A 24,564-nucleotide genomic window follows, 5' to 3' on the forward strand; every position below is an offset into this window, starting at 1 on the left:
CTCAGAATCATAACTCTATATGAAGCAAAGTGCATTGGCAAGATGCCCATCAGATGTGGCAAGACTAACCAAACATCTTTAATTACAGCTTCGAGTACATTTTCCCATTCACATAATGAACCATTCTTTTCTAAGATAATTATGATAGCGAAGTGTTAGAATAAGCTCAGGAGAGATGCCTGCAGAAGATATCCAGCTCTCAAAATACAAACAAATAGAACGTAATTCACTGCAAAAACTACCTAGCAAGCTGTAGCAATCTACTACGCTCTTCCTATGCTCCAAATAAAACCAAACACTGGCTGCTCGTATTTCATTCAGACACCGGGCTTCAGCAGTAGCAAACACTGCAAATCACCAGTTCACTTCTCAAAATACAGAGGTCAGATGTTTTCCATGTGAAGAGCCTCCACAAAGCAGATTATCTGAATGATACAAGACATTATATCTGCTGCTATACCCTAAAACCCCACTAACTATAGCATAGCCCTGTGATAAGCTTTTTGCTTAGTCAGATGCTTCCATCTGTCTTGCTTCTACTGTTTCTACTGTCCAACACTTTAGATGACAGACGATACAACCATTTGGGAAAAATAAGACACCTTCCGCTGCAGAACCCTAGAAGTAGCACAGACAATTAATGCTTTTTGAGGCTCCCATTCTTGACATAGCCTCCTCAAAAGGAAAGTCTGGCTCGTGCTCACAAAGATACATTCAGCTGTGGTGAACTTGAATGCTTGAACTGAACTTACACACGTGTTATGTACCAAACTTTAACTAGTCTCTTTCTACTACATGAGCTAGAATCAAAGTCTGAAAGTTTGAAATTAGTTTCTCAAACAATTTTTTAAATCCTTCAAGGTCTTGAAGGAGCTTGCTGTATACTACACTCACACTGAACTGCCCCAAGAGATGTTACATTATTGAAGAGTGTGAAAAAGAAAAACAAAAACCATGACACACACAAAAAAACCTTATTTATTCAGGGCAGGTAAGAGAGATCTGTTAGAAGAGTTAGTAGTTTTGCAGGATCTGACTTGCACAAGACAGGACTAACTGGTAGCACTGTTGGATTCCCCAGAAAGAAGTGAGACTTGTAGAGAAAGGTAGGTCACCTCCCAGAACTACACAAACTCCCATAGTGATTTATCTTTAGAAAAAATAGACAAGGCTCACTACATGGAACAGGCTTTTCTCTTTTTTCTCTATTGTATACATCTCTTTTGGGACTGCCAAAGAAACTAAGATTATTATTTCTGAGATCTCGCAATGATGGGAATGTAGAACACACATTTGGAAGATAATACAAGTAGTATCACCTCCTCAATCGTAACTGACCTTACATATCTCAGACAAAGTCACAGCTACAGTGATCACAGAAAGAAAGCAAAAGAGATCAGAACTGTCCTTGGTGTCCATGTTTCTTAAATAAAAGGGAATTTGCTAACACGAAATGCCCAAGAAACCTTGTGAAATGGACCGTGTTAAATACTAAACATTATCCTTTCTGAATATTTAAACAACTAACACAACTATGCTAAACTCAGAGCAGAACCAGTGGTGCTTCCATGACACTCGGTATGTTAGGTAACTGGTCTTACAATAGAAGTGCTCAGTTTCAAGCTGGTAAAACTGACAGTAACAATACATGAACTGTCCCAGACCAGCCATTTTCCTCAAGCAACTCTGACCACTGCGGCCTTTTGGATGCTCTGACACCACCAGGCATACTCTTTGTACTCTTCACATTCCAAAACTAGGCATAAGAACATTCCTCAGAACTGCTGTGTTGGTGCCACAGACAAATGGGAAAGCTGATACAGTGCCCCAGTCCCATTCGTATCCAACTGAAAAGCACTGCCACGTGCAGTACAAACACAATGGAAAAGCAGCCTACAATGCCCTGCTTATCTTTAAAAAGAGAGAGGTACTTTTTCAGTGGAAGCTTTCCAACACCAGCTTTCGAAGCCTGAAACTATAGTCTGAGGGTAAATTACAGCATTAATTACAACACGCTTACAAAAACAACAAAAGGATCAAAAGGATCAGAAGAGAAAACTTTCATTTTGAAAATGTCAGACAGACTAAATTTATGTAAATTAAATTGAAAGTTAATACGCAGTGTCTTCAGCCAGATCTTTCATTTCAATCTATTGCTCTATGCTAATCTGCCAACAGTGGTGCTCAGTGAACTGGTCAAAGAGGAATAGGTTGTGAACAGTAAAATTCAGTTCTGTGTTTCTTCTTTTTTTTTGTCTTTTTTTTTTCCTTAAGCTAAGTACCTAATATATTTTTCTCCAACCCAAGAAATTTGCTGCTGTCATACTAGCAAAGTCATAGCTTCCTCCTTCCTACTCACAACTGCCTTCCTCTCCTAGTTTCAGCTACATGTCACTGTGGCAGCTATGACAGTTACAAGAGTGAAAACAGCGTCTTTGGTGACTAACCATGCAGCAGTTTCACACAGGAAAACTGCTGCTTTTCTATGAATCATCTCCAACAGCTCTGCAGACCACACTTGCTTTCTAACATCACAGAGTATTAAGTATTCTAATATCTTAAGACTTCTACAGCATCTCTCTGTCCTCAAGTTTTAAAAATATAAATCAGAGAGAAAATTTCCACACTAAAGCTAAGCACATTATTTTTCCAGTATTACTATAGTAACTACAGCCGAAGTCTTCACATAAGAATCAGTGAGACCAGACACCCACTAAAACCAATCATTTTTAATAGTATTTTACTATATGGCCCGTGAGCCTCCAGTTTCATCAACCTGTAATTTTGTATCTTCCTTTACCAATCATGGCTGTATTAAAGCTACATGCAAAAGACCAGCATAAAACTGTACTTAGGATCACCAAAATACCAATCAGTATAAGCAAGGACAATAAAATGAAATCCCAGTTTGCTGAGCAAATAAAATACCCCTGTTTTCAAATACAAATACTGCAGATACGTTTTTAAAAGCTGTCACAACAAAACACAAGAACTCTAAATTGAATGAATTGTTACTGAGGAGACTCAATATCAAGAGGAGTTTAACTTTTAAATCTTGCTCAGTGAAGTTTTGCAGAACACAGTGAGACTCACGGGAAGCAGAGGGGAAAAAAAGACAACTACAGATGGTAACAGTGATTGCACTGACACTAATTGGAAGAGAATTAGCAGAAAAACAAAGTAAAAAAAGCTACAGAAGTTTCTATTTTGGGAGTTGGAATGAATTCTGGGGACTTGCCAACTATTCCTCCTAGCTCTGTACATGAAATCTTCAGCTTCTAGAGATGCATCAAAGCTTTATGTTTTAAAAATCTAGCTAATAGATTTGTCCTGTACAATCTCTTTTTCAGATTCTCAGAAGATCTAATAATACAGATTTTATTCACTGGTACACTTTCTGAAGTCTCAAAGTGTCTTCAGGTTACTGGACAGAACATGAAGGAAACACTTTTCCATGCTTCAGAAGATTATGAAACTGAGCACCTGTATCTCTACTTGCACAAGCAGCTGAGAAAAGTTTCTCTGGACAAGAAAGCAGAGTGCTGAACTTAAGCGTTAAGAAAATCTACATAAATTCTGGCCAATTCCTGATTAGTTATAACCAGCTACTTAGTTCCTACCATAACAATTAACTTTGTCACCTTTCAAACTTTTGGATAACAAAATGAACAAAATTAACTAACTAAAACAAAACCTAGCAGTAACAGCAGCAACAAACCGCTGCCACTAAGGAAAACTTCCTTAGTGCTCTCAGTAAATCACATGCATATACTTTCACCACTTCCTATACAAATAACTTATGTAGTCATAACTTTTCAAGCGTTAAAAATATTTTTCTGTACTTTTTTTCTTGTATCTGTCACAACCATACTATATATGAGTTTGAACTATTATCTCAAAAGCTAAATTCCCATTTAAGTACTAACCTAAAGAATCAAGTAAAACTACCTTTTCTTTGTAATAAGAGAAAACTTAATTTACTAATTTTTGTGCATTCTGTAACTTGGGTTACTGAGTAAAAAAAATTACAGGAAATCATTCTTCAAACAGTTCCTACTGAAATTCTTATTTTTGTACAGTACTTAAAAGATGCATCACTTCTCCTAACTGCCACAAAAACAAAGTTCATACAGTTGGTGAAACACAGAAGAATTGAAGGGGAAAAAAAAAAACCAAACCAAAAAACACCACCACTTAAAATGTTTTGAAGTTTTACTACTGTTAAATTCAGGTAATGAATTTTAAATCCTCCTAACCATAAATCAAACACTCGGAGGATCACAGGATGCTAACCATGCACCTGAACAAAATGTCTAACATATTTTAATTTCTATTTTAATCTTCACTGTTCTGCATATGTGAAATAAAGACAAAAAAGAAGGAAATTATATCTACTGATTTTTCCTCTATCCCCCCTGCAAAAAGAAAGTACTTAAATATGAGACATCCTTTCCAACATAAGGACGAGGAGGGGGAGCGAGGGCTGCCTCTCAGAAATCAGTCACATCTGACTTTTATTGTCAGATACACAAGTTACCTTATTTTTTTAATGAAAGCTTACTTTTACAACCTATTAAAGTCGTATTTACTTACATACATGTACTAATTGTTACCAGTAAGGCAACCAAAGTCAAAATTAACTGACTTGAACACAAGCTCTAAAGCCACTGTACCTTTTATCATCATTAATGTTGGTTTTAAATAGCACCGAGGCAAAGCTAGGAATCACTCTTGTACTCTTTTTCTGGTTTGGGTAGAATTATGTTTTTAGTGAAGAAAAAAAAGAAGGTTGACTTCACAAGATGATTTCTAGATGTATCAGAAAAGGTTCTGATTTGATCAGTCCAACAAAAATCATCAGTGAAGTGAATGACTGCTTACATCCTCTTCTGCTTTACACCCAGGTGGTTCCACCATCTAATTATTAGGTACAACCATAAGGTGACATCGTGTTCTCCTGTAATTAAAGTATTTCCACATCATTGTGTGAAAACACACATAAACGTATATTCAAGTATAAATAGCTAATAGATATCTGGACTTACATGGCTTCAATTGTGTAACACTGAGCCTCAAAGTATTACTGAATGCTTTTCCTAGTGTTCAACTTCAAGTAGTATTTCTTATTCTTGTCCCCGTGCTTAGAAACTTTTAGAAGGCAGAGAAAATCAATGCTCTAAAACCCAGAAACTCACACACCACATAAGTGATTAAGTAGCAACATCCATGAATACAAACTGACACTGTCTCAAACTCTTTCCTAAATGTTCCCTTCTGGTTATGCTGTGTTTCACCACTCTCCCTTCAGTTATTTTTCTGGTCCATATTTCATTTTAGAGGCCACGAAGATTCCTGTGACTAGTATACCATGACAGCATTACGCTGTTATGAAATTCTAGTAGATAAATTATTTAACAATAACAACAACAACAACAAAATTGTTTCTGCACTGATATAGCATTTCAAGTGCTTTCTTAATTTCAGGCACTACATATACATCATGTAGAAACAGAAACTAAAAATGAAAGTATCTGCTTCCAGTTAACAAAATACCTGCATAAATATTACAAAGGATCTCAGTGCGTTTCCAAAATACTGAAGATTAAGTATTTTATTTACTTCTTCCTCAGGTATATGCCCACAAAATCCTAGTTATACAGCATTTTTTCAAGGACACAAATACTAATACTGACTTTGTTTTGCATAAAACAATCACATCTTGGACACCTCTTTAACAACACAAGATCAAGAGACTACACCGAAATTATGGTATTTGTACCACAGAATCAAGCACTGAAGAATAAGAGAAACACTGTAATGTTTGCTGTGAAAAACTGTAACTTATTCACAGGGTAAAGCAACTATTATAAAGGACAACAATAGACAACAACAGGGGAACAATTCACAAGAAAAGGAGTACAGAGCCAGTATTGGGCAACTCAAACAGAAAGCGAGACTTCGATTGTCAACTCAACTGTATCACTATTTCCCACCTTGGAAGTTTTAAGACCTGAAATATAAAGAAAACACTTTTCATACTTAATTAGAAGAAAAGGAAAAAAAAGACTCAAATATTTATACAACTACGTGCAATTCAACCACCACATACCATTCAGTGAAGTATGAGCCCCGCACACATTCGGTGCAAAACCGATCTGCCACTGCTTCCAGACTGATCAGCTGGTGGCCGCAGGAGGCCCTGCACTCTGACTACTGTGTCAGTGTGCCAAGTACTGTCCATACAGCATAACTGACAATTCAATATTTCATATTTAAAGAAGCATTGAATAGAATCTCTGACTGAAGAAGAACACTTACACAGCCAAGAAGGCCAGATGCAAATCATATCCACTCAGGAAATTTCCCCTGGTTTACTCCAAGTGCTAAGCAACTTACTGAGAAGAAAGCAATGAATTCACCTCAACAATCTAACATGACACACCACATCTCTGGAAGCAGACACTCAAGTACAGACATCCTGAAAAACTGAGGTACAATAAATGGATGCGCAGAAATAAAGAAGTGGAAGCAAACATTCATCTATTATTAATTATATAATTTGACAGCAAACAGTTTCAAGCACGATATTTGCTAAGAAACAATGGTAACTGGAAAGAATACAGGTCTCAAAGCCACTCACAGGAGAATCTAAGGAACAGAGAAGTAGATACAGAAACTGAGTTACAAAAAAATTGTGTAGAAATGATGATACTGTTTTACAATATTATTTTTAACGTATCTTAAAATGAATACAGGCATTTCAGAGAACAGAATTACTGAAATGGTGTTAGTAAAATGTTCATTTTTTTACATACATTCCTTATACATATAAGGAAACAAAATATATTCCTACTACATTCAAATAAACACAAATGGCAAGAGAAGTTTCTCCAAGCAGGTATGTTCAAATTAGCATTTATGTAGTACTGCAGCTACCATCTCTAAAAACCAGCCATGGACACATGTAGTCTAGGTATTAATGATGAAGAAAGTAAACCAAACCAAACACCTCCCCGGGCATTTCCTCAGTCTTCACAGATGTAAAGAACAAGGTTCATTTCAATTTTTTTTAGGAAAAAGAAAAAGCACCAGTGTTTGCAGTTGGAGCACATGCGTTTCTTCTCTAAATGTGAATAGTTTAGTTGCTCTTCTTAAAGTTTTCTGGAAAGGCAAATCACATTCCAACTCCAAGGAAAGAGAAAAAAAAAATCCATGTATTTAAGAATAGATTAAAGGTACAATTTAAATGAAGACAGATGCAAAATGTTCCACATAATTCATTATTAGTATGAATTAGTATTAACTATTCCACATCAAAAACACAGCTTTTCTAAACAACAAAAGAAGAACAAAAAACTGGACGACTGAGAGTTGGGAAAAGAAAACTGACTTTTCATGTGCCCATTTCTATTTTGCTTTTAAGTTTATTCTTATCAAAAGGAATATTTAAGAAAGAGTCTTCTTGCATGACGACAATAAAGTTTATAACAACGTTAAAAACTAAAGCAGTTCTAAACTATGGGTGGGGTTTTTTTTTGTTTTACATTTATGATATAAAGTAGCATTAAAATGTATTATCTCAACAAATATCCATGTATGCAGTAACATGAATCTGAACATACACGGAATCTTTCAGCAGAAAGAAATCTAGAAATCAACCGTCTTTATATACCTGTTCCTGGCAACCAAAAACACTGTTAAAAAATTCTGATGATGGCATCCTTTCTGTGTCAGGGTCTGACTTTAACAAAAGTTATCTGTGGGAAGAATTGTCAAAGCTACAATTAAGAATACACATTCCAATTATCAACTCTCATTTAATCCATGTTTTTTCTTTTGGCAAGAAGACATAAAAAATACACATCAGTCAGGATAGTCTTCATTCAGTTAAAGGCAAATCATTTTTATAAACTTTCTCCCATGGACAACAGTATTAGTTCCAACAACAATACCTATTGCTGTCAACTTAAGCCCTTCACTGGCACATCACTTAACAAAAATAATTCACTGTTACCAAGTAAGCCACGACACAGAACAGTGCAATCATCTGATAATGCAGTCACACGGGAGCGAAAGGCTGACAAAATTAGTCAGTAAGTACCTACATACATCAGTAATTCTTATTACAGGAAAGGACTGCCATCTCAAAACACTGTTTAGATTAATTTAACTAGTTTTTAAATGTTCACTACCTGACACTTGGCAGCCAGCTTTCAAAAAGCATGGTTTATTCATAGTATCTTAAGAGCCTCATACATGATTAACCTGCACGTGGAAATGGTGCCTCTACTGAGAAACTTTTTATGTACTGTTATTAAATTCAGTAAGAACTTAATTCAAGGGTTAAACAAATATAATGCTGTAGTAGATGCTGAAAACAAAACAAATAATAAAGACAAACTTGGTTTTAGTCCCAATAGTCCAATTTAACGCTTCTCAGCACATTATGTTTGAAATGCTCAGCAGAGCCAAAACCTTGTTTTTCTAACCCAGAGCTTTATTCCATTGCTCAAATCCCATAAATATATATTTCCACTGCTGAAATGCATTATAACTCAGTTTAAGTGACAGAAATCTGAAGTGAGTTGACACTGCTCTTTCAAACTACAATGTAGCTAATTTAACCAAAATTCATTTAAAAAATCTTTAACTCCTGAAATAAAAAGCATTCAAAAGCCACCATTATTTTCCAATTCTGTTAATTACATATGAAAGCAGACTTTATAACATCCCTGCTTTTTCATTCAAGCATCACTTCACTAGCCTCACCAGATCTAGAGCCATCTGCCAGCCCCCTGATCATCACTGCTAAAATAAAAAAATATGGCATGTTAAATGTAAAGGGCATCCTTCAGCTTCAATGTTTACATTTTGCACTTAAGTAACAGCTTCTGCGAAAACTGTGATACACTAATAAAAGAATCAGCAGAAGTTCTTACAAAGGATAAATTCATAAGCAAACACATGGTGTTAAGATTAAAACTTTTGCACACACATTAGTTTTTGTTCAACGAGAAAAACTGTACCAATGTTATGGGACTACAGATCTACTAGCATAATTGTGTAAAAAGGAAAATTTCCTGAGAAATTATTTTGTACCACAAGGAAAATACCTGTTGGAAGACTTTTTGTACCTGCATAGATCATAAAGCACATGCTTATATTTAAGTTAGACGAACTAAAAACAGTATAAAAATCCTATACACGCAAACCTGTTTTTCATTTTGGAACTCTTTAGTTAGGAAAAGAAGTTCAGATTACCAGCTTGTAAAACACAGTTAACTTTGAGCCTGGCTTTTTAAAACAAAGGTCAAGTACATATGCTATTTTGAATTCTGTGGTTTTCAAAAGTACAGCAGATAACAAGAGAACAAACAACATGATTTGGTCTGACCAAAAAAAAAAAAAAAAAAAAAAAAAAAAGAAGAAGACAGGACTCTTACTAACTCCTCTAAAGAAGTTACGGCATTTTTAACATACTACGGCTGAAGTGCAACATACATAATTTACATTAATCTTCTGAGCATGATCTTTAAGACATAACAGAAACGGACAAAAACTTTTAAGCCTCCATCTAAAAGCATCAGCTTAAAATTAAACAGATAAATTAAGTAAAGCTTTCTCTAACTTGGATGGTTTGCTTACCTCTGGGGGGGAATATAAGGAGCAGATACGGTTGGCATAACTGTACAGGGTTCAACAACTGTTTTCTTGGCTTTTTTTGTCTTTTTTCTGACTTTTGATGTAGACCTAGCAGTTCTGACTGATCCCTCCTTTCTACAAACACCGTTTTTGATTTCAGCTTCTCCATAAATATTTAGAGGTCTCCGTATGCAACCTGGTGGAGTATGTACATCACAATAGGCAGTCTTTTTTACAGAGAACGTTGTCCCACTTCCAGTCAGTTCTTTCACAGGTTCCATTTTCATATACAGACCAGCCTTTTGAGCACATGTCACATGGAATGCAGTGTAGCAGTTTGCTTTGTGGCACTGGATGCAGGCACCAACACCTTTCTGTTTACAGAGGTAGCACGTTAACTTCCATCTGGCTGGGGGAATGTTCCTGACACCGTCAATTGGCTCAATAAAAACTGTATTGGCAAATCCAACCTCTGGAATCCACAAAGCACACACAACATGTCCCCAGCGATCATCATCAGTCTTTTTAAAGGCACCTCCCTTGTTTGGGCACAGCACACAGTCTACAGGCCGAGAACGGGACTGCAGACAGTGTCTGCAGAGCCATTGGCCCTCGGGTATATATGGCACCCCATAGCATTCCTGATGTACTGCTAAATTACACATATCACAAAACAGGATTACATTGCTGTTCTGACATTCACCATCCATGCATATACAACATACCGCGTCTTCATCAATTAAAGACTGATGATCACCCTGTTTTTGGTTCTCACAATAGGACTCTTTCTCAAACCTATCCATGAGGAATTCAAACATGTTCTGGGAAACAACCGACACTCCATCGCTTTTCCGCTTTTCGTTAATTATTTCTAACCACGCATAATCTTCCTCATCCATGTCATACTCGACTTCATTATCAAGTTCTTCTGCTGACTTCTCAATGAACTTATAATAAACCGGAGGTCTCCGAGGAGCTGAAGGGGGACTGTACTCAACAATCCGTACTTTTGGTTCTGGAAGAGGAGCTGTTGTAGCAGGTATGCCATGTGAGCTAGGAAGAGCTTCATTTTTCTTTTTCACTTTGTTGTTTTTATGCCGTTTGCTTCTTAGACAAACTGGTGGTCTTTCACTATTTTCCTTATTGCTGTTGCATTCACTCATTTCCTGGGCTGTAAGATCATCTTCTAATATAATCTCTAAAGGATCAAAGATACTGATCCTATGTAGGCGACCTTCAATTTCTATTTCAACCATTCTTTGAGCTTGAGCGTACGTCAAGGTTTCTCGTGTAGGGGAGTGCTTAATACTGCATGGGGAAGAGGAATGCCTTGTTGCCGATACTCGATGACATCTTCCTTTCCTCCTCATTTGGTAATGTTTCCCTAAAACGAGAGTAACAATTAAAATTATAAACTCTGAAAATTTATGTAAGATTAGGTTTTTTTATAGCAAGAAGGAACTTCAGTTCTATGGCCCCCAAATGACCTGTCCAACCTTTTGGAAAAGGAAATAAAATAAAATATAAAAGACCCAGCTTATCTAAGCAAGCACAGCTATACACAGTACATAATATAAAAGTGCTTCAGAAGAGCTTACTGTAACAACTCTTAATAAGACAATAATAAAAAATACTAAGATAAAAATGATAACTGTTACACTGTAGGAAAATCTTTAATACAGTATTTCCATTTGCTGAGTATGCGCAGTTTTTCTCAACAGCCTGAAATTTTTTTCCTCCAGATCTCACCTCCAAAAGAACTGACATAATCCTGGAAGAAAAGTAAGTCTTCCCCACAACTTTATCCCATGCAATTCGAAAATCATAACAACAACAACTCCTTGATTACCCCCATTCTCATAGATAGAAAAACATGCACACCTCCAAAGTTGACAAAGCTTTTCTAAACTAAAATTCTTTTGAGTCTACAGATCTTTACCTAACCACATATCCACAGAAACAATTTCTGTATTTAAGATTACAACATCTCCATATCCAGAAAGTTATAATCAATGTACATTTTATTATTTTATCTAACTCCCACGTTAGTAAGCTGAATCCCATTCAGTGTCAAAACTTTCAAATATAGTGATATGCACAGAATGACAAGAACAGAATTCAGCTCATAATAAAAACATTGTGAAATATGGACCGCAGTTAGGAAATACTCAACTTGTAAAGAAAATTTGATTTGTACTGAAAACATACAAAATGTGCAGCTGTGTGTGCATGTACACAGATACACACCCTCATCCCTCAACTCATTCTCATAGTTTTCCTCATAGCAAGAGTAGGCAAATAATTTCCAGTATTTCAATCCAAATCCAAGCTCTTTATACAATTAAATTGACATAGCGTTCTAGTTTCAAGACACCTATTGGAGTAAGGTCAGCCTCTGTTACACCCACCAGACCAAAAAAACCTAGCTAGTTTCCTTTATATGAAACACCGTAACTAGGGCAGGAATTCAATTTGATTACAAAGATCCTAACTGAGAGCTTCCATGCTTACACCCTTTCAGACATTTCTTTTTCGATGAAGTTTGAAAAAATATTACAGAACTATTACTTTCAAGCCTACAAGCCTCTTCTATCTTTTTCCTTTTCTCTCTCTGATAAATCAGTAATAAAAAAACCGTTGATTTTTAATGAACTGCTTAAACTATTATTACAGCCTCACCATTTTAATTCTCATCAATCAGAAATTTTGCACTTCATGTCTTCTATTAGTTAAAATAATTCTACTCACATTAACATGTCAAAAGAGCTCAAAGCATGATTATTGTCAGAGCAGTATAATTACTTCACGAAGAAAACAGCAAAGACCAGAATGGTTGACATGCAAAACACTTTTTTTTTTTGTCAGTCTGTGATGCCACTTTCAACAAGTCTACTCTCGTAGTCCTGAAGTAACTTCTTTTAATGGAGGGCAAGGTAATGCAGGCAGCTAGCATTAAAAGTAGCCCTTCAGAGAGCCTTACCTGCTCTCAAACCAATCTTCTTTTCCCAAGAAGAAATTTTAAAAATTAATCTATGCTCCCTGTTATTCATGTGTGAGTTAAGTACCTTCCTCACAGATCTGACTTCTGTATATGTATCTCCTAATTCTCAGTACTTATTTTTACAGCATGAGCTCAAAAGGCAGTGCTTAATCATCATGTTTTTTCTTATCGTTTTTATAAACAAGAGATTAATAAAAAAAGATTCTACCACCTCTTCAAAGAAGCATGAAAGAAATTATAGCTTACTTCTGTTCAAAAACATAAGATTAAGTTAGATTGTTTTTTTAACTGCAGAAAAAGTTTAATCCACTAACACTATTATAAAAGGTTCAAAAACCAGAAACAACAACAGTTTATCTGAAATTAGAAGGTAGTTCCCACAGTTTCACAACAGATGTTGTAATGCAGAGGGGAAAGATAACAGTGATTCACATTTGTTTATCAGCATGAATGAAGATTTTTCAGCTCAAACACACTGACGTGTAAATGTACAGCAACCCACTCATGACAGTGTGGTTGCATTTTATGGCATATTTTGGTAATGGTATCGCATTTAGCCAACAATAAACAAACAAACCAAAAAACCCAAATCAATTTAAATTGTCTTTACCTCACATTTAACTTCAATTTTGTCCAGATGTAAAGGTGTTTTCTTTTTTAGTATCTCACCCTACAACCATGAACAGACACACAACCAGCCAAGATGTCCATGAGGGCAGTTTTGAACTAATTACTGAGAGAGATGGAAAGTAGCCTTCAGAAATGAAAATCTGTGCTGGTTTGCCCACATTTAATTATCAAGCCTAGCCCAGAAGTAAGGGAAGGAGTGGAAAGCTAGATTTCCATGCTCTCTGCCTCTCCTTGAAATTCTTGAGCACGACTGCAAGAAGGCAAAAAGAACAGGAAGAAAATATTTTAAAGCACATTCTTGCTTAGGATTACTGTCATGAATGTCAAACTGTATGAATCAGAATGCTAAAAAAAATGATTGAGCCATCATCTAAGCATCTTCCTTGTAATACTTGTCTATAAATAAAACTAAATCACAAAGCAGATGATAATTTCCTGGGAGTACGGATACCACACAAACTGTAACAGAGCAAACAGAATTGGAACCAGTATTAATCTGGCTTGATTTCATAAAAACTTAAACATTAATAACTTCAATGTCTCAGAAGCCAAAGAAGTGGCAGCTTTTTATCTTTCATCCTCCCCCGAAGAAAAGTATCAGCAAGTGTCCTATGAATATTCTGAAGGATGACTGCATTTCTGCATATAGAATTCATGATCAGCAATTACTTTGCTTTTCCTTGTTAATTAGCAGACACCTTTCTTCTCCATCCTGCAGGCGTCTCCAACATCCTGCAGGCCCGCAGGAATGAAGACCATGCATAGAAGTTTGAAGAATGCTGGACTATGACATCAGCTCCATTCTATACTGACGATATCACACCTTCAGCAAAAGGAGGCGATTCTTGTTAGCACTTTTCGGCCTTTCAGAACAACACAGATCAAAGAGGGAAGTTTGCAGCTCCCTTCTCAGTGCTCCATCAGCTGCTTGGGCAGAGGCACAACCGGCACTGCCCCTCACCAACAAGAGTGCACGCAGACAGCTGTCTGTGCTGAATGCATACCAGGAGGCCAACATATTTTTTATTAAGACGCAAGAGAGCTAAAGCCAACAGGAAAAGTACAACAGCGCACAGTTCTGATCACAAATTCCTGTCACAATTTCTGTCCCAGTTACCTTCCTCCTCTTCAAAACAATTGCCTCGGGTCCCCGCATCCCCTGCTCAAAGGAAAAGGGAATGCCGCTCTCAATGGACACTTTCATGCAGACGATTATAAAGAGAAAGACACAGGAATGCTCTTTAGTCCCAGACAATGAGGCCGGACAGGCAAACACCGCTTGCTGCATACGGGAAAGACACCACCCAGGGCAGAGCGGCGGGACAGCAGCACTGCCCTCAGGGGAACACAAAGAATTAGCGTTCGCGGCGGCTCGGCTCAGGGAACGCAGCGCGGGCCGCGCGCCTCCCGCATCCCGCCAGCCGTCCCGCCACAGCCGCAACTGCCCGGCCCTGCCCGCCCCACAGCCAACCCGCGCGGGGCTGCCCACGCCCACGATCCGCCCCCGCCGGCTCCTGCGCGAGCACTTCCTGCCCACGCCCAGGGAGCCCGCAGCGCGCACACACCCCTCCGCCCGATGGTTCCTGCCTGGCCCCGGCGTTCCCCCCTCCCGGCCCCCGGGAGGATGGTTCCTGCCCGGGCCCATCATCTCAGCCCTTCCCAACAGTCGCCTCCCTCCCCTCCGCGAAAATACTCGGCCCACAATATGGCGGCTGACAAAACAGCTCCAGCGGCGCCTCCCCCAGAGCGCCGCGCTCCGCTTCCCCCCGCGCCGCCTCGCCCACGGCCGCTCGTCCTCCGCACCGTCCCCCTGCGCCGAGCCCGGCCTCGCCGCCCGTCCTCCCTCTTTTCCCCTCCCGCCTCCGGACCGACCGGCCGGCTCGGCCGCCACGCCGCCCGCCCGGCTTCACTCACGTTGTGGGAGCCGCGGAGCGCGGCTGACAGACCTCCCGCTCCGCCTCTGCGCCCGACGCTGCGGCCGGTCTAATGGCGGCGGTCCCGCCGGCGCTGCTGCCGCCTGCTCCCGCGTCCGGCGGTCGCGGGCGGGCGAGCGGGCGCTGAAGGGGCCGCGCTGCCCGCGGCGGCGGGTACCCGGCGCTGGGTACGGGGCTGCTGCCGCCGCCGGGCACAGCGCATTCGTGAGGCGCGGCGCAGGTCGCGGTCCGGCTGCGGGCTCGGCGCTCGGCTCCCCGGGCTCGGCAGCTCCCCTCCCCCCTCGGCACAAACAATGCGGCTTCACCACAGCGCTGCGCCGACGGGGGGGGGAGGGAGAGGGAAGGGACGTGAGGGCGCCAGGCACCGCCCAGCCCCGCCGCTGCCGCCGCCGCTGCTGCCGCCGCCGCTGCTGCCACCAGGCGGGGCCTGTGCCGCCGCTCCCCCCGTCCCCGCCCCTCCATGGCGGAGCGCAGCGCGGGGCCTGGTGGAGGCATCGGGCGGCACGGGGCGGGAAGCAGCGGCGCTGCGCCTTAGGGGACGGGTCGGCGAGGCGCGGCCCGGAGCTGCGGGCAGCACTCGCTCTGGCGGCACCAGAGCGCCTCAGCGCGCGTTTAAGTACCTCAACGCAGGGGAATTTAAACGGCAGCAAACGGAGAAAAAAGGGAGAAGCAGGCAGAGGTCGGGGCTGCAAAACCAGGTCTCCGAGCTACGAGTAATCGGTATTTATTATTTCTTTGGGCAAAGTTCAAGCTAGAGCTTAGAAAATTCGTTTCAGTTTGCTCTCCCAGGGTCTCTGGGTCATACTCTTTTGGATAACAACCTTACATTTTGGCCGAGCACAGTTGTGTCAGCTGTAGCTCTCCCTGCAAAGGCTGCCCTTTCTTATTATGTATCGTTTTTAGGAAAGACATTATAGCCCTATTGGATATGTGAAGGATTTTCCTGAGGGCATCGATAGGACAGCTGCACCCACGCATTCAAAGAACCCCTTTTGAGCCAGCCAGGCTAGGACCAGCACTTATGTTTCACAGAACGGGTCCTGTGTGCAGTAGGAACGAAAGCAGCAAAGAATGGGTACGGTCTTTGCTGCCCCTCTGTAGCGACCATCGCTTCAGAACAACCTTCCAATTCTTTCTTACCCCATTTCTACCACTGCTGTCTGCCTGCCCCCAGCAGCAGTCACTCTAACAGTAAATTTGTGCCTAAAAGATCAGAAATAGATACACCTATCATTACTTAGTTGTGGAAAGTCAATCAATATTCAGAGAGCTTAAGTCACTTATTTCAGAAAATTCTGTACAACAGGTAGCATCAGTAGCTTCCAACTCATTTTCCTTATCAGGCACCAGCCACTGGGCTGATTTCTAGCAAAGTAGGAGCTTACAATAGCCAACATTTGAGTGTTGCACTCAACCTAGATAAAGTTTTTAGGATCAAACTGACTCAGCAATCTCAGTTTCTCAATTAAAAAAAAATACATAGAGATTGATAAACTGTATAGGTCATCTGGTTGTGTGCTGCTTTTAAGGAATTGCTCTCTGGTTTTATCACTTATATGACCAAGCATACCATCAGTCTCAGAAATTTTACAGCAGATCAGTTGAAATGAATGAAGTTGCACTGGAATTCAGCCTGCAATAGTAAATAGGAAGCAGCACTCTAAATCGTGTATGTTAGTGCATGGTCTAGTTGTAAAAAATAACTAGAAATGATAAATACTGTCAAGAAGCTAATAATAAGTATAATAAAACTCCATCTACGATAGAAAACATGTTTTTTTCCATCTTTTAAGTGATAATCCATGTGTATCTGTCCTGCAGCTGTACAAATGCTTTACAACTGGAGACGAGCTTTCCACAGAGCTTGATGGCATCCATACTCTCCCCATGTCTGATGGATGCACAAGTCAGTCTGGCACTCTTCCAGCTTCTTTTTTCTGCCAGGTATATTACAGCATTCCATAGCTGCACAGCCCTTCAGTAAGACAGCGCTCCATATATGTATTTGTTCCATTTAACTATCTTTTTGCTGTCTGGTCTTATGCTTTATTCTCCAGCATTCTACTTATGTGACTTTCTTGAGATTCATCTTCCAGCTCTCCCTGCCCTGTACGTAGGGCATGTTTGGTAACCATGATGTGTCATGTCTGAAACTTCATGCTGATAAAACCAGGAAGCAGCACTTCCAAAATCATTTCATTATAGAGGCGACATCATTGATTGCCATAACCTATTGACCAAGGAGTTATAGCACAGCCTGAATCGATCAGAATGATGTGTTACAGTGCCAGGACCCGATCTCCTATCTCCAGATCTGAAATGAGAGTCTTCTAATTTACTTTAGCATAATACAGAAAGGCCTCCAGGATCCTTAGATTCTCTGCAATTTCAAAAGACTGCTGAACTTCATTTCCTGGTGCCTGTGCTGAAGATGGTGACTCCACTTCAAATTAATAACTTACGGGCAGGGTTCATCGCTGCTCTTGATACCCTCAATTATCCTCAGGAATGAGTGAGGTATAAGGACTTCTCCTACAGACCACCTAGGCTCTGACACAGAATGCACATAATCTTGATACACTGCTTCACAGCAACAGCACAAAGATCCTAACAGGCCTGACATGAACCACCTCTCACTGACGTTGTAGCCTACCAGATCAGGATCCTTAATGTTAAATACCAGTAGGTTAGCTCATTCTTTCAAAATGCAACAGTGCATGGTATTATCTGGTATATTTGACAAGACCTGAACACACACTTCCATAATCTCAAAGATTTGTTTCCTTGCCTGTTCCATCTCACTAGTGAGATGTAGCGCCTCAAAATAGTACACATTCCATTTTTGGAAAAGGAGGCAACAACTCTAATGGGATGCCACATAATTTCAAGCAAAAAGAAAAAGTTCAGAGAGCAGCAAGACCCTCACAGTTTTGGTGTTTTTTTTGGCACTAGCTCAGTGAGTGTGTGGTTTTGATCCCACTTCATCACAATCTTCACACCCTTGCTTGGCAGCATCAAGTTTTGATTCAAGTTGCCAGTACTGACTCACTCTGCAAGAAAGATCTTTATAGATGGGATATCTCCTGCTTACCAGCTTTCACCTGTGCTTGTTAACAAATTCTCAAGAGAAATACTTAAAAGGATGAAAGAATCACATAAACATAAAGGCTGTTCATCCGCTTTGGCATCCTCTTCCCTTGCAGAATGAAGTTTTGAGACGTTGCTACACAGCTCAAGTATATCACCTGCAGAGTAACATCTTTGTTCCAGATTAAAAGAGACCAACTTGCTGCTGCACTTAAATTTTGGCAGTGCTACTATTCTTCACTGGTGGAACTCCACTCTATTCTCCTCTCCCTGTATGAGCAGCAGGCTGCCAAAATGAAAAGAAAGAGCCAGATCCCACTCCATACATTCTTTCGAACCTGCAAGAATCTTGAAATACAGGTTTTGGACTGCCATAACATACATTTGTGGGTCTTCATCCTATCATGACAATTCTGCCTAACCTTTCTAAGACTTGCAACAGCTCTGAACAATTCTGCAAACCAGACGATCCACATAAAGTTTCCAAAGCCTGGCTTCCCTACTATGTGGTTTACTTCTTCACACTCACCAATACATAATTAATATTCTCCCTGGAATACTGTCTAGTAATATACAACGTTACTATGGTTCCTCACATTCTGCAGGGACATCCTTTTCCATTTCACTTACCTCATCAGTTGTGCACTGACAAATTACTCAAGGAGCATGACTGTGCAGGGCCAGATGTTCTCAAGAGAAAGGTTGTTCCCAAATCTCATAAGCCAGGATAGCATGCACTGCGGATAGAATGCTCAACCCTACTGGGTTCAACACATTACAGCAACAAGCTGAGAAACCCACATTTGCCTTCAGTCTATGAAGTGGTATAGTTTCCCTGCATCTGTTAGCTGATCCTTGGGAACTACTTAACTGAAAGACAAATCCATGTACACTATGTACCACTGATCCATCCACTGGATATCATCAGTACTTTGGCAGAAAGACTTATTTTTGTACAAGATTGAGTGGGATTTATGGTCAAAAGCCCTAGCTGACAATTCCAAAATAAGAATGAAAGTTTTTAGCTTTGAATATGGAAGAAAAGTCTTGAGCCTTTTTACCACTAGAGGATTAATGAATATCTTCTTTGTTCTTTGGCTAAGCAGCAGCATGCCTTTTCCTTTTTAATTCTTCTGGACATGTTTTGATGAAGGGTTAAGATTAAATAATATAGGTGTTCATCTACATTCACTAACTGCTATAGAAACAAAGTTTGTTTTGTTTCTTCTGGCCGCACAAACGTTCTATATGCATCATCCTTCTCTTCCCTGTAAAGAAAGTGGTTCTTTATAAAATTGATAAGGTGACCCTTTATTTCTCCAGAATAGTTCAAGGTGATCCAAAACAACAGCCTTCTCTGAAATGAGTTTCAAAACAGACTGCACTCTCTGTCAGTGCCTCTTGCGGTACTGATAAAGACTGAGCCCTTTTATCATCTCAGTTCCACCAGAACTCAAGTTACATCACTGCTCGCTAATAGATCTGTAACTTGCATCTACTAAGCAGTCCTGTGGAATGTTATCTATAGATAATACTGAAGACCATTTGAGAGAGTGGTCTTTAAGCTGTACAGCTGCTATGCAAAGGCCCTTACCTTATTTCATTTAAGCATTTGGATTAACTACAGCTTGGAGTCACCTACAGCAAGAAGAGGTTTGTAGCCTGTCACTTGCAAGCAGAACAATATGTTAAACAATTCTTGGAGAGGCAGAATTGACAGGGAAACCTAATTTCTTCCTTCTTTATCCTTCTTCTGTCTTGACTCCTTTAACACCACATACCTTTGAGATTTTGCAGTTATACAGATCTCTGCAAAATGTGCTCATAACATTTGTATGATGGAAGGAAGATGGGGCTTGAACTCCTGCAGACACTGCAAAGATGGGAAAAAAGAAAAAAACAGTATTAAGATATATATATATTTCAGGATTGTTTTGAGGTAAGATTGAGAAGCAGATCAGGGAGAAGAAAATCTGAAATCTATGTTGCTTTTTTAAAGCTGATTATTTTAAAAAAATAAATAAAAACAAAACACAAAAATCCCAACCCTTTGAGTAAAATTCTTTGCACTCAGTTATAATGATACTGTTATTTACAAAAGAGCAGACGGAGCCATATACAAGGAAATAATGTTACCCCATCTCTCATCATCGTCACTCCAGCATTAATTATTCAACTCCTGCAATTTAACATTTGGCACCTTTGATATATTCTGTACAGCAGCTTTACCTGCAAAAGTTTTTTGGGAAATTATCCTTGCCAAACGGTAACTGCCATCCTAATAATCCTTCATAAACAGGTCAATGATTTTCTCATTAGCCCCCCGAACTACCTCACTCCACAACCAGATGAGCACAATTTATGCAAATGTATATCAAAAAGCAGCCACAGAGATTAAAAAAAAAAAAAAAAAAAAAAAAAGAGTGCTCTGCCAAAGAAGACTTGACACAATATATTTCTCATACCAATCATCATTTTTGATGCTTGTTCTCCTCATCAGGTTTGGGTTTTGGAAGATTTTTCATTTAACATGAATTTGAATGAATTTAAGCAAGCGCAGACCACATAAACATCATGACTACATACATATTCTTAATTTCTCACAACCCTTTTCTACTCCCTGTTCCTCTCCTGTATCCTGGATTCAGCCTTTATTCAAAGAAAGAAAGAAATCTTGCTCGCTGCCTCCATCAAGTCTGATAACTCAGAAACTTAATTTAATACATCTCAGAGTTACTTTATTTCTAATTTCTTGCTGTCAGTATCAAAACTCTTAAGATGTAACAAAGCACAAATTCTGAACACTCTTCCAAGTTAGGTCACTCACAAAGGTAAACTACCAAGAATCCAGTGTTAATACTGAGTTAATACTGCAGCTCTTATATAATTAAATTAGAATTCAATCAGAAATGAGACAAATCCAGTCTTAATTAGTTTACTACCTCTTCCTCATTCATTCTGGAAGACAGACCTGGTCTGCACATGATTAAGATGATACGCAGTGGAAGAAGCGTTGCTGTGAATCCCTAGTCACTTACTTCTGAAGTAATCCCAAAATAGATGGGCTCATTCAGAATTAAAGCCCTGTCTTCTCACCTACGTGGGGAAGGGCTACAAAGCAAGGCAACATCAAAATCCAGGGAAGAAAAAATGAAATGAAAGAAGTCAGTCATGACTCAATACATGACATGCATGCAAACACAAACAAGAAAACCAGGAGTACCTCATTGCTTCAGGAAAAAAAAAGAATCCAAAGAAAGATATGCCGTGTTCAGAGTAATTTGATACTTGTATGTATCAGATAACAAGTAAGCAGTATTGAGCAGGTTTTCTTTGCCTTGTCTCAGACCTGGCTACCTTGGCCAGTGCCTGATGCATCTCTCTATTATTCATAGATATCTTCCAAAATCACATATATACAAATCAGTATATATAGTATGGCTTCATATAAGAGAGAATCTTAAGATGCAAAAAACAAAAGAAAACAAACAAACAAAAAAACAACACAAAACCAAAAACCCATGGCACAAAAGTAGGGTCTTCAACTGGAATATTCCTGATGGATGCATTCCAGCATCATCCTCACCCCACACAAAGGCCAAGCACAAATAAGTCCTCTGAATATCGTGTCATAGTACAACTCCTTGCCAAAATTACACAGTTACACTGCTGATGTGCCATTAATACAAGATGATACAGAGATTAGCCAGATGTTTATAACAAATTAGGTAATTAACAGGAAAGCACAAAGGCATCATGGTTTTGACAGTGCATATTGCTTTAAGTTGCACACAACCACTGTGTGATCATTCACTCTTTTCTGATCATCCAGCTCGACAGCTTGGATATGACAAGTAAAGCCAAGTGCCTACTGAAGTTTATGGAGTACATATGCTAAATATATAAGCACTCTCTTATGTTAAGTGTTCTTAGAAACCATAGCCCTGCAATACTAAATTGGACTTCTGAATTTAGTACTACTGATCTTTATCTTCAGGTTTTGAGTCACCACTGTCTACACAGAGTCCTGGAAGAGGATGTAGTCTATACAAGCAAAAAAAAAAAATTTTTTTTTTTTAAAAAAGCTTGCTTTATTTAATATATTATCTCAGTGCATACAAGAGGCAGTAATTATTTGTGCTCAAGTGTGTGAAGAATTAGGATTTAATATGGTTTTTGTCTTAATGATTTCACATGGAAAATGCAATGTAAGTTGTTTATGATGAAATTAAAGGCTTGAGTGATTTGGATATTAAATAAGCTTATCAGAGCAATTTTAGAGATAAATTCTGCTAAAACAAGGTAACACCAGCAAAATGCTTACTGCTCCCAACACTGGCATAACATTGTGCTGGCATATTGGTAGTGCCTCCAGTAGTAAACAAATTCAGGAAGACAGAACTACATCAATTTATCATTGCACTATCAATGTTATCACTACCATGGATGAAAAACTCAAGAGTAGCTCAGTGGCTGGAGAGACTCTGAAACCACAGAACACAAAGCTCTGTTTGCAGCAACTGAATCTCTACAATCGTCTCATAACTTCTAACAGGTTATTGACAGAGAAACAGATACATTTAAGGAAATTCATGTTCTGTCACAGTAGAAGAGGACATTAAGCTGTCGTGTAGTTGCCAAACAGTTTTAGGCTTTTATTATGGCCTCCCTGGTATCGACAATGACAGTTACTTACTGTTACTGCAGTGACATTTCCTTGTTTTCTGAACCTGTAACACCCATCTTCTGGAGAATCCACACAATTTCTTTGGGAGCATGATCTCTGATTCACAACATTCCACAAAACACAACAGGGAGCTAGGTATTCTGCAGTTTACTCCACAGACTGAGAAATGAATTTCAGATGTTCATTTAATATCAGATCACTTTTAATTCATGTTGGGTTAAGTTAGAAGTGCAAATAAAGGCATTTATTCACAAAACCTGAAACAGAAAATTTTATAAAATAGAGGTGGGAAAATACTTTGAGGTTAAATAAGAATTTTAGTTACTGTCAAGATGCCTTGCACAGACTTTTATAATATCCACCTTGTTAACGGATTACCCTTTTTTTTTTCCCCTGCATATTTACACCTGACTGAATGCTTTGTGGAGAATCTGCAGCCTCAGACTAGCACTTCAGCACTGCTGCAACACCCACCACAAGCAGGCAGTCTGGAGCCTGCCCCAGGAACTGCAGTCGCTTTCTTTCTTTGCAGTCATGTCATCAGATCACCATCATCTCTTTGTTTTATTCTTCACATTAATTTACAGCTTGTGAAGAATTTCTCTGGTACCAGTTCACTCACATTGTTGAGACTGACTTTTGTTAAACTTCCGGTGTATTTTTGTAAAACAGAGAAAAGTTGCATCCGTTTCACCCAGACAGTATATGATACACTGACTGACTGACACACTGACTGGTTATCAGTAACTTAGGATTTAAAGAAATTATCAACTTTCATGAATTTCAACTTTCATTCACTCTTACTGACATTTTCATAACAGGTTGTATGAAAAAAATGAAGAGGTTCAGAAAAATGCTGATAGAAGCAGCGGAGAGAGCACAACAGGGGCTTCCTGTCTAAGTTTACTGTACATTTTTATTCTTCAATTATAAATTGTAAACTCTTGAAAGTTAAAGCCACTACAAAAATAAAGTAAAGCTGTCACATATTCATATGCCTTCCATGGCACGCTAAGAGCCGCCACAAAATTCCAAGTATAATTTAACGTTGCTACAGTTTTATTTCATTAAGAGGTGTTTTTTGAGAAGATATATTTCTATTTCGTAATACTGCGTGCTAAATAATCACCACATTATCGGTTCACATATCAGTAGTAACAGTATTTTTAGCTAAGTTCCCATGTCTTTCATTGAGTCCATCTGATCAATCTGGCCAAGACAAAATTCTGCACTTAGACAGCTGTTGCCATATTAATGCATTGTTGTGACACGGAAAACAAGTAACTTTGCCTTAAATCACTTTGGTCTGGATATTCTACATTAGCAGTTCAGCTGTACTGGTAAAAACATGCTGTCAGTTGTAAGTAGAAGGACATGCACTCTTAATACTTACTTTGTTGCAAGTCTGAGCAGCACTAATCAAGAAGGCTTTGCAAGAGACCTCCACAGGAAGCATCAACTGAAACAGAATCATCCTTTAGATACACAAATACTATAAAAGTATAGCATATACAGTGACATAGAAAATACGTTCTAGAGCTCCACTAATCCAAATCAAAAGGGATGAGCCGATCTGCTGTTTT

At 39.2% G+C, this 24,564-nt stretch overlaps 1 protein-coding gene across 8 annotated transcripts in view; it reads right to left on the reverse strand.

Moving 5' to 3' along the window:
• BRD1 (bromodomain containing 1) overlaps positions 1-24,564 on the reverse strand; it is a 69,209-nt gene that overhangs the window by 43,548 nt on the left and 1,097 nt on the right. For 6 of the 8 annotated variants that reach the window (XM_042872880.1, XM_042872881.1, XM_042872883.1 and 3 more), the window contains 4 exons: positions 24,375-24,440; positions 22,991-23,238; positions 20,076-20,167; positions 9,646-11,026 (listed from right to left, as the gene is read on the reverse strand). In XM_042872880.1, the coding sequence (XP_042728814.1) occupies positions 9,646-11,012 (1,367 nt within the window). In that variant the 5' untranslated portion in view covers positions 11,013-11,026; positions 20,076-20,167; positions 22,991-23,238; positions 24,375-24,440. Of the gene's footprint in view, positions 1-9,645; positions 11,027-15,187; positions 15,269-20,075; positions 20,168-22,990; positions 23,239-24,374; positions 24,441-24,564 lie in introns of those variants that run through there. The other 2 variants (XM_042872884.1, XM_042872885.1) reach the window with 2 other exon arrangements.

This window comes from Lagopus leucura, unplaced genomic scaffold (genome assembly GCF_019238085.1).
Source record: "Lagopus leucura isolate 7727_CA_CO unplaced genomic scaffold, USGS_WTPT01 Super-Scaffold_100008, whole genome shotgun sequence".
NCBI classification, from domain to species: Eukaryota; Metazoa; Chordata; class Aves; order Galliformes; family Phasianidae; genus Lagopus; species Lagopus leucura.